Genomic DNA, 11,779 nt, shown 5'->3' on the forward strand with positions numbered 1-11,779 from the left:
CAATTCGATCCGACAGCTAGAACTCTGAATATAATTTTTTTTAAAACGCTGCACATTGGGACAAAATAGGTGGCGCCCCAGCGGTAACTTTATGTCGCTGGAGCGCGACCTGAACTAAAAAAATGGCTGGGAACAGAAATTTGCGCGCCCCAGCAGGAAATTTCTCCCGCTAGGGCGCGAAAAATTGAATTTTTTAGTCTGGGACAGAAACTTGGGTGCTCTAGCGGGAGGATTATACAGCTAGAGCGCGAATTCGGGAAGGCTTTTATTCCGGAAACTCTTTGGTTGGAAGAAAAATTATTTTTATTTGATTCTAGACATATAAATAGAAGATTGATCACGAATTGAAGGGTTCCAGAACCAGACAGAAGGCGGCCACTCGTGAGAGGCGGCTTGGAGTGAAGATTTTTATTTTTCTTCTCATTCTCTTTTCTTTCTTAAATTTTGTTGATTAAATTTTTGTTTGAATATTGTTTTCGGTATTGAGTAGTTTTTTTCAACCAAGACCACGAGATTGGGTCGAACTTAATTTATGTTTGAGACTTAGTTACATGTTTGATTTATTTTGAATATTTTCAATTATTGATTGATGTTAATTTAATATTTCTTGTGAATAGCCTGATCACCTAGTCACATGTGTGTTGATTAATCACGAATCGAATGAGGATTGATTAAAGATAACTTCAAAAGTGTCAATGAATATATTGTTAGACCGACTAGAAATAATATTCGATTTTAGTATGCGGTTTTAGGTAAAAACTGAATTTTCATAAATATTGAATGTGTTTGAGTTTGATTAGAATTAATTAAAATAATTAATCCGTTCAAATTAAATAAGTTTAGCAATTCTGAAAATAGATTGTTGAATAAGATAGGAAAATATACCGTGATTGGAATAAACATAATTTTCAGTCTGTGCCACGTGGATGCATAAATTAGTTCGATATCTTCGTGTGTCTTGGTTGTCTCATTTTAATTAAATTTATATTTCAACTATTTTTTTTTTTAGTAATTGAATTTTATTTAACTCATCGCATTTTTTTTTATTATTTTATCTAGATTAAGTAAAATAATCAAATCTTAAAAATTGACTACAGTACATCGATATTTGAACTCGTTGTTCATATACTATAATTTGATCTAGTGCACTTACTAGTTTCAATCAAATTTTACGATCAATACTATTGTAAATTTTAGATAGATGCATTAAATTATCAGTTCGAAAAATGGGACAGGGGAGGTAACCATCAATCAAAATAACTGCTAGAAAACCCCAAAACAGTGAAGTATGAGTCCCAATTCACATGCAAGAAATTAAGAACAATCAATTGTCCGCGACGAATGGAACGTCGACACGTGGCACCCTCGAATGGAGACAAATTGTTGACGTTATAAATGGTATTGCTGTAGGAATAGCGCGAATGGTATTAAATATTTTTTCCAAATCCCAACGTCTCTCTTTCCACACTATTTGACCAGAGATGTTCAACCGTATCTTTCGATTTTAATTTGGCATATATATTTGTAATTGTGTCTTACCTGTCTGCTTTTCTAAATTTGTAATTCGTGACTCTTTGTCATGATATTTGTAATGTCATGTAATGATTTCTCAAAAAAAAAAAAAAAATACTCGATTGACATTTAGTTTATTTGGTGTCAAAGTTGAAGTGTAAGACGATGTCTCAAGTTCGAAATCCAGTATAATAATCTCGTTCAACTCAAAAAAAGGGCATCTGTATATATATTTATGAAATTAATATATAAAATTATATGATAAAAATAATGAAATATGAATTTTAAAAAATATAAAAAAAAATAAAAGTATGATATGGAAAACAATAATCTATTTAAAAACCAATTTAAAAAATTATAATTAGATTACATATATTTTTTCATCCATTAAATTTATTAGAACAAAAAAAATTCGAAAAAGTTGAATTTTTTTTTTTAAAAAAATTGCAATTGAGATTTAATTTCTTTACCTAGGCCAACATAAAAATTTAAAACTCTAATGATTTATATCTTATTTCGTATCAATTAAATTCCGAAAGTTCAATATATATATATCCAATTATAATACATTAATAGTGAAATTAAAAAAAAAACCGCAACTTTTAATTGTTGGTATAAATTTAGTACCATGCCTACCTGTACAATGGGGGAAAATCAGTTCCAAAAAAATGTGTTGTGTTAAAATATAAAGATATCGGCGAATTTTATGAAATCATCCGATCCACTTGAGTTGTAACATAAAATTCATACTTTAAAAAAAATAAAATCTACATGCATGATTTATGTATAACTTAATTAATTTCTACAATAAAAATAACATGTAGATTTCTATTTCTAATTTTATTTTTTTTTTGTTGTTTGGGAGGGTATTAGCTTAGATATTTTAATTTTCCAAAAAAAAGAAGAGAAATTGTGATAAAAATGAATTAAATATACGACTTTATCCAAAAACAGCTTATTGCTTCATTATTTTGCACTGTCAGATTCATGGACATCCTGACTAGTTATATGGAAAATTTCAACCTATTCCATAAGTATTATCTCATGGGACAGGTGTATGTATTTTATTTGTTCAAATCACGTGAGCTCCATAAAATTTAGTGGAATTTACATGATTTGAACCAACCAATAATTGTCACCTACTCCATGAGATAATACCCATAAGGTTATACTTGTCATTCACACTAAATTCAGTAATGTTATACTTAGATTTCACAAATTCATTGACCTGAAATTATAATGTATTAATTGTAGAACAAAATTCATTGAATTAAATTCTACAATATATATTATTAATTGTTGATAAATACATTGAACTCAATCATTTAAAATTTAATGGATAAATTAATAAAATGACCATGCAAGAACTCAAACCATACATTAACAGATTAAAATTTAAACCAACATCCGTTCATTAATACGATCTTGCAGTTACAAGAAACAAGATAGAGATATATGACTACAATTTTCACAGAATTTTTGAAGACAATAATGTACATTTATTTTTCTTCCATATTTATAATTTTGGAAGATAAAATAACGACCGAAACTAGTTGAATAATGTCATAAAAAAGGCTGTGAAAATCAAATCCTTGGACTGCTAAACTAGTTATACAATGTTAAACACCAAAATAAACAAGGTAATTAACTATAATTAAAGCTGGTAAATAATTAATAATATTCTGTAATAATTCAGAGAAATTATTAATTAGTTAGTTTATAATCATTTTGCAGCCTCAGTAATTATCCTCATACACCCACATCCCGTGCATGTTAGAGGAGGCACCGGAACCGGCGGCGGAGTTAGCTGACGAGTAGACCCCATTCCAGATCTCTGTGAAAGCTCTGACGATAATCCCATGATAGTAAGGCGAATTGAGCTGCAAGAAACAGTTGAGCAGCTCCTTCAAATCATCTCTGGAGTAAATCTGTTTCTCCAGGATCATCTGCAGCATGGACTGGCGGAAATCGAGATAAGGGTCGTCGGAATCTTTCTCCACCGCCACACTCTCGCCACCGATTCGGCCGAAGCCTTGGACAGCCCTGAGGCTCTTGATGTCCGCCGCGTCCGTGTCGTCGGAGGACAAGGTGGTGGTGGTGGTGTCCGGCCAGGAGCTGGAGGAGGAGGAGGAATGGCGGCGGCGGCCGGCCGAGTATGTTTCCCGGCGCCGCCGTGGCCGGGGGTGGAAGAGGGAGGATAACTTGAGCCTTCTGCAGCTGCAGCCGAGGTTGACGCTCACCGTGTTGAGGTTGGCGTACTTTTTCTTGGGGGTGGACATTGGAGGAGCTTGGCTTTTTTCACTCGTCTGTTTGTGGGAGTTTGTGGAAAGTGTAGAAAGTTATTACTACTAATAAGTATTGCTTTCTTGTCTCGTATAAAAATTGTGCATGTGAGCTTTGAGGGACCCTTTCGCACATTTGTGATGAAAAAACTACCGGGATGTTATCTCAATCTCCCTCAAAAATATTATTATTAAATAAAAGTTTCCTCTGTATTGATTGCATTTCTTTCTTTTACTATATATAACTAATTAGCCTGCATGAGAGTTGTCAAAATGGATCGGTGGGCGGATCAACCCGCAATCCACCAAAACCCGTTAATTGGTAGGTCGAGCGGATCGGCCCACCATTTAGATGAGTTGAAAAATTATCAATCCAAGTCGTTTTTTGGATGGTGTGGAGCGAGTCAACTCAGTAAATCCAACCTACTTTGACAGCTCTACTAGTTAGGAGGGGATGTGTAGCACCCTTGTGTAAAATTACTTTGATTGGATAACTAATAAGTCATTTTTTCTTGTAATTTTGGGCGAAACGATCATTAGAGCTAATGTAATTGACGTTTATAATTGGGTTTATTCAATTCTTCGAGATAATAATACTTTAAATGTTAGCATAACTGACTCGTTGATTGTATTAACTAGATATTAAATTTAGGAAATATTTTAATTTTAGTAATATATAATATTTTTCTCTTCACGGTTTCGATCATATATATTATTAAATTCTAGTTTTAATTCAATATATTTATTATAGTTAATATTATTCATTTCTAATCTACGTTTTCTTATTATTATTATTATTGAAATTGAAATTTATTTGCCACAAGGATGACGTTTATGTACAGAGTGTAACATCAACACATACTGAAAAATGATTAAAATAATTTAAAAAATTTTGGAAAGCATATAAATTAAAATCAAAATTCGATAATATAAAGAACTAAAATCTCAAAAAATTAACAAATGCTGAGGGAAAAAACTGCAATTTTTTTCCGCAAAATTTAGTAAAGACCGAAACAGAATTTCACAATTAAACATTTTGAGGGCGGGATTTAATTTGGAACGGGGATGAAAAGCTCTTTAAGCATTGAAACTCGCGCTTAAAATAAGAATAAGGTATTTAAGAAATATTATTATAAAGTCCAGCGAGATGTGATTTTCTTTGGATAATTAATTTAAGTAAATATAAGATATGTTGACTATACTTAATATTATATTTTTATAAAAGGTTTAGATCTTATAATTAAGATTACGAAGCTTCTCTTCGTCAGAGTTCGCTGCAATTATTTTTATTATATATTATTTGAATCTAATCCCCACATGAAGATAATAATTATACGTCTGAGAAAGAATAATTAAATCCCAATAAATTCACTGTCACCAGCACTCAATGACAAAAACTGACAATTAATTATGGACAGTGTCTTGTATGATTTATTAAATTAAATTGTAAAAAACGGTAAATTGATGTTAAGTCCATATACCCAAACTCAAACATATGATCAGTTTTTGTCAGAAAAAAAAGTTATTTATACTTTCCAAGCCCTAATGATTTTTTTTCGAATAAAATTTGGTATAAAAAATTGAAAATATGGTATAAATACATGATATTCGAACATTAATAGGTTTAGATTTGATACAAAAAATAAGATTTTGAGTATAAAATCTGAATTTCTTTATTAATATAAACACTTGGAACATATATTTCATATATTTGTATCAGATTTAACATATTTGGTACTCAAATATCATATATTAGTATCATATTTCCAATGTTTTGTCACTAATATAAATATTTACTTAGTACAGAAAAAATCATATATTTGTACAAGATCTAACACATTTGGTACTCAAATATCATATATTAGTATCGTACGTATTTCCAAAGTTTTGTACTGATTTTCTTCCAAAAAAAACAAATTTGTCATTAATATCAATATTTGTTTTACATGTTTGAGTACTCAAATATCATGTATTTGTACAATATTTGAAACAGTTGATACTCGAATATCATATATTCGTATCATATTTTCAATGTTTTATACCGATTTTCATCCGAGAAAAATCATACGGTCCAGAAAGTGTAAACAACTATTTTTCCTGACATTGACTAGTCTTTTATTTGAGTTTAAGTATAAGGACTAAACATCAATTTACCCTTATTAAAACTTGGGATATTTTTAACTTTTAACTTTGTACAGAGGAATGGTTGGACTTGGATCCAACGTGACTGATGTATAATGTATTGAATTGGAAGATTTATTCTTATTTACATTACTGGCATTGTCTAAACGTTAATCCAATGATGTTTTTTTTTTTTTCAAGTTTTAATCCAATGATGTTATATGAACCACAGTTCATCTTTCATGTTGTTTTTAATAATTGATTTTTTTATTAAATGGTATGGCATATTGATATATGAACTTTCGCGGGCTAATTACATCACACCCCCTGTGAAAAGTCTAAAAGACATAAAACCCCCTGTGTAAAATTAATAGCATGTAAGACCCTATGTTTTAAAAAAATTAGCATAAAAACCCCTATGAGAGGGTATAAATGTGCCCGAGTCTGTATAACATAGGGGTGAAATGTGCTACATTTTAAAAAACTGAGGGATGTATTAGCCTATTAATATTTCTTAAGGGGTTTTATGCCTTTTAGACTTTTCACAGGGGGTGTGGATGCAATTAGCCCGAACTTTCGCTAATAACTTAACTTGTGGCTAATATTAATCAAATAAATAAATCATTTATTTTATCCTTTATCTTAAAGAATTATGTTACTTTTGAGATCGAGAATGATGCAACTGATCACAGCCACGACAATGAAATTGAAGTTGAGGAGGGACCTTCGATGTTCAAAGAGAGAGAGCCACTTTTTGAGATGCAATTTGAGCAAGAAGCCACTTCCAGAGAGCTAATAGATCGATTTGACCTCAAAGCTACATCAGTCAAGGATTGAGCCAGAGACTGAATTGCTAGAGGGAATCGAAATTGAGCAAGTAGAAGAACTTGAAATTGGACCAAATCAATAACAGAAACAAGTAAAAGTATTTGCAGGCATGCATGAAAGTTGAAATACCCAAGGAACCAAAACAATTGGTTACCAAGTTGAAAATAGGGAACAAGAAAGGCAACATGATTATGAAAAAGAAAAATATATTGAGAAATCAAAGGAGTCAGAATTGGAGATTGAGCAAATGGAATCACCAGTTCAAACAGAGAAGGAACCAACTGAACAGACTCAAGAGAAAGGACAAGAGGCAACTGAGATTGAAACAGGAAAAATAAGGATACTGAGAATGAGACTGAGCAGGCTAGAACCACAGAGACTGAGACAGTAGTGAGAAAGAAAAAGATCAAAAAGAACTCGAGATTGCAGGACCAGAGACTGAACAACGCTCAATTGAGCCTGAGGTTCAAAAATTCTCTGTGGAAGTGAAAACTGATGATATCATTTTATATAAAGGGAAAGGACTGAGTACATAGAAGGTTGGACCATCGAGAACAACTACTGAACACACTGACGAGGAAATGCATGAGAGCTACTATGCTCCTGACTTTGACGCCATCTTGAACAACATTGAAGGAAGTTTGTCAACCCTCTCGTCTAAAATCTCATCCATCAGGGCAGATTAGTCTCAAAACAATCTTCATGTCAGCAGTCTCTGTGACTACTTAACAAATGAAATGGGTAGGCTTCACATTCAAATTGCTAGACTTTGCAAAGTTGTAGAAAAATGAAATCTATGCCACAACTGATTCAAGAACAGCAACAGACTGATCAAAAGGTCGAAATCTTGGGTGGGTGCTGATCTTCACGATTTGAAATGCACAATGGCCGACTTCATTGCCTTAACAACTCAGATCATATCAGTATCAAATGTGGTACAGCAAATTCTGATTGCTACTCCAGTACCGGCAACTGACCAGTCAAGAGGTCAAGGCAGAGGATCTCTAATTTCTGGCCATCGGGGGCAAAGTTCTCGCAGGAGTTACTTCAGAAGATAGACGACTAACTCTCTTATTTTATCTCACTTCTATCAGTCGTTATCTTGTATCTACCATCAGTTCTAGTTTAATAAAATGCAGATTTCTTATTTTTTCTACGGGCATCCGTTGTGTTTGCCAAAAAAAAAAAGGGTAGATAGTTAACTCAAAGGGAAGATAGTTAAACAGTTAACATAATCGTTCATTTACAATAAGTTTCAGTCAAGAAACTCAACTGATTATAAATTTTGCCTAAGACATCTAAAGCTAAATTTTCTCAAACACCAAAAATGAGAAATTTTTTGGGTAATCAATTATTAAGTTTTGGTGTTAAACAAATATTTAAGGAAAAATTAAAGACTAATTTAAGTAACTCAACTGGGCAAAGTTGGAAAACTGAACTGAGTTATTCAAATGGACCAATCCTTCATAGTAAAGAAACATTCCAAAGCTTAAATTGATGTTTATACGACTAGACTGAACGATTAAAGTTATCAAAAAATTAAATTCTAAACATAGAATTGATTTGAAGATTGAATATGACGACTAAACTCAGCACATTGACTGAACCATAATTGGAAGAATATCTCTACTAGTCAAGGGTGCTCAACTGGGCAAAATTAAATTCCCAAAACTATCAGAGTCCTTCAGATTTGAATTGTTACGATTTCTGGAAAAGGACAAAACACACTGTATACGCCACAACATGTTGGGGTATCGGTTCCTCGTGCCCGAAATAACAGTAGAAGTTTCAAAATTTATATAAAAACATAGCACTTTTGTATCATTCGAGAAATATAAACATGCATAGGGTATTTAAGAACTTTTTACTTATCAATCTTAAAAGATTGAAGATGACTCCAACCAAGTTGCAAAAAAAAATTGGCTCTTGAAAAAGGTATACCTTCTCTACAGGCTTTCAAGAGCACACCTTGATCAAAAGAAACAAGCTTCAAAGAGAAAACCTTTCTCAAAAGGAACAAGCTTCCAAAAGCACACCTTCCTAAAAATGAAACAAGCTTCCAAGAGTATACCTTGCTCAAAAATGGCTTCTCCTTCAAATTATGTCCACGACAAGTCAAACTAGATCCACCCTGTGCACTAGAATATATAGGGAACTTTTCGATCCGAATCCCTTGCCGAAGCCCTAAAAGGTGGTGGCAAAAATGGAGAATATAGGGGGTGGACAGCCAAGAAGAGGGGAGAGAGCGAGGAGAGTTTTTTTGGTTCTTGGAGAGAAGTGTGTTATAAAAAAAGTTAAAGTACCCATTGTATATTGTGCATCTTGGCTTACAACCCTTCATCTCCCTTCTTTCATGTATTTTATGTAATCTAGGTCAAACACATACAAACAAAGTCCATGAACATAATATTTAATTAATTGACAACCTCAAACCATTTTAAACCCAATCAATTAATTAAATCATACTTGAACTCATTCAAGCCTACTAGTTGAAATTATTTAGCACTATTTCCATTTGAGCTCTACAAGACCCAAAGTGTTTAATTAATCTAACACTTGAATTCATTTAATTATTTGGACTCTAGTAGCCTCCGAGTCTCAAACGGTGTGTGTCTGATCGTTCACTAGCATTTAATTGATTCAACTTTTGAATTAATTAAATTAAGTTCATGATAATAGTTTTGAATTTACAATCACCATTTAAAAAAACTAATTATTTATTTAATTTTAGAACACTTTCAAAAATTAAAAGTCACATTCCCCTTTACTCTCCTTTATATGATTATCAACTCTTTGAACTAATTTTTCATTTTCAACGGGATCAAGAAAGTCAGTTCTTCTGTGACCCTCAATGGTTCAATGATACAACTAGTAGCGGATTCACATCTTCATGTGATTTAGAATCAAACAAGTCCCTATATGAGCTTATCCTAATCAGCTTCATTATTACTTATCAACTATTTGCTAATAAGAACGTCACAACTCAATTCTAATGGTACCAACCAGTCATGTTAAACGTCTAGCAGCATCGCTTACATGACTCTCTAGGTATCAAATGATAGAGCCTGCAAGAACCATTCTATTATGGTTAGTGTACAGTACGATCCCTTATCCCCACCGATTCGACAATCATCAGTACATCGAGAGTTATCATAAGATCGATAACTATGCGTTATGTCGTAGTTGCATCGATGGTGTAATTAAAGAAAATCTTTTCTTAATTACCACATTCACTCTGATCTGAGATTTTAAACTAAAAAATACATGAGATTACATAGGATATCCATATCCAAAAGTAAGCGGTGAATCTCGACTACAATCCATGGACTCCTACATGTTTCGACACAATCCCAATCTTTCCACCTAATGACCCTAGCGGAGTCGGTAAACAAGTCAAAGTATAGCGCTAGCATATAGAGTCTCAATGTTGTCCCGGGTCATAAGAACTAATGGTATACAACCATAAACTAGGATTTCCACTCGATAAGTGAGAACCACTTAGAAAGTCCTTTAAGAAGGGTTGTTCATTGCATTCTACAACCGTTAAATAATTAAAACTAGAAATAATATACAATTCAATCGAAAACCCAAAGCACGGGAGGGTTAATCCTAACTAGCTCTAATGACAACAATTGAGTCCAAAATCCTTGGTTACCAACACACACTAGTTCCCGAACTTGGTAAACCTGCAATTGCCCCGACGAATGGGGTGTCCAAGGAAAAATACACAGACGTGAGATATAACAATGCTCAGCATGAAGGTATGAGTATACAGACACTGTAATGCAAATGCAAAATAACGGGTACTGGAAACATATCACGACAAAAATAACTGCTCAGATTGAAGGCGCCATGGTTTGTAGCACGCTGGGATGTTGAATCAGGAGGTGGCTCTCATACCATAAAACACGGACATAACCGGACCCAAATCCATGAAATCCATCCACAGGGCTGAGCGACCCCTCTATTGATAATATCAAGGTATAGGCTCAACGTGATAATGCTTGTCGCAGTAATTACTGTGGCATAATAAATGCACATAATCCATGCCATATAAACCATCCAAACATAGAACATGCATACTCAACTAAGATATCTCGGATGTATGTCCGTACCTAAAATCAAACAACTCAAGAAACCTAGCCACTCGGGTACTCAAGTCCAAGAATAAAAGAAGATAATCATCATTATCGCTTACTAAAAGTCTTAACTAGACTAATAGTTACTCACATAAGCTAATCAGAGTCTAGAAATATACTTGAATCCGTCGTTAGCCCTTTGATGGTGATGACCTCAAAATCTGGGCACAACTCCGCTACGATCCCAGTTGCCCCTCGCTATTGTTCGGCCTCCAAAATGACACATAGAAATGCCTAAAAACCCACAAGAAGCCGAGAGAGAGAGAGAGAGAGAGAGAAAGAGAGAGAGAGAGAGAGAGAAAGAAAGGTATGAGAAAGGAAATGAGGCCTCAGATCCTCTATTTATAAACCATAATTAGAACGTCCGATCTCTCGTTCGAAGCTTCTAAATGCACTTCGAAACTTTCGATCTCCCTTCCGAACTCACTCCACCGTACGCGCGTCCTTTGATTGGACAACACAATTGCCGACAGATTTCGGATCTACCGAACTAGGGGTTCGGAGCATCCGAACTCACTCTAGTCAAATCACCAATCAGAAACTCATATCTTTTTGTTGGGATAAAGTTTTGATCTTCCGAACTCAAGACCGGAGATTCCGAACTGCCTGGAGCTACCAAACTCTAATATATTTCCCGAAGTGATCGGAACAACCGATCTAAACCTAGCTCAAGTTCGGACCTTCCGAACTTCTTGAACTCTTGGAACCCTCTTGACCATTTTCGAACGTCTTGAATCCGATTTTCTACTTAATAATCTCATCCGATAATTCCTTAATCATGTTTTAACCATTCTAAACATTCTTAGATAGTTAATCGCTTATTTTGAGAATCGAGCTACTACATGCTATTTTGGAGGATATGGTAGCCAATATGGTTGATTATTCGGCTGTACGTGA

General features: G+C 33.7%; 1 protein-coding gene across 1 annotated transcript; it reads right to left on the reverse strand.

The window, feature by feature from the left end:
- Positions 1 to 2,929: 2,929 nt before the first annotated feature.
- On the reverse strand, positions 2,930 to 3,865 carry LOC140892823 (transcription repressor OFP13-like). The gene has a single exon (XM_073301830.1). The coding sequence runs from the start codon at positions 3,789 to 3,791 to the stop codon at positions 3,249 to 3,251; it is 543 nt and encodes a 180-aa protein (XP_073157931.1). The 5' UTR covers positions 3,792 to 3,865; the 3' UTR covers positions 2,930 to 3,248.
- Between the last annotated feature and the right edge of the window lie 7,914 nt (positions 3,866 to 11,779).

The sequence above is a fragment of the Henckelia pumila genome, chromosome 3, assembly GCF_033568475.1.
Source record: "Henckelia pumila isolate YLH828 chromosome 3, ASM3356847v2, whole genome shotgun sequence".
Lineage (NCBI taxonomy): Eukaryota > Viridiplantae > Streptophyta > Magnoliopsida > Lamiales > Gesneriaceae > Henckelia > Henckelia pumila.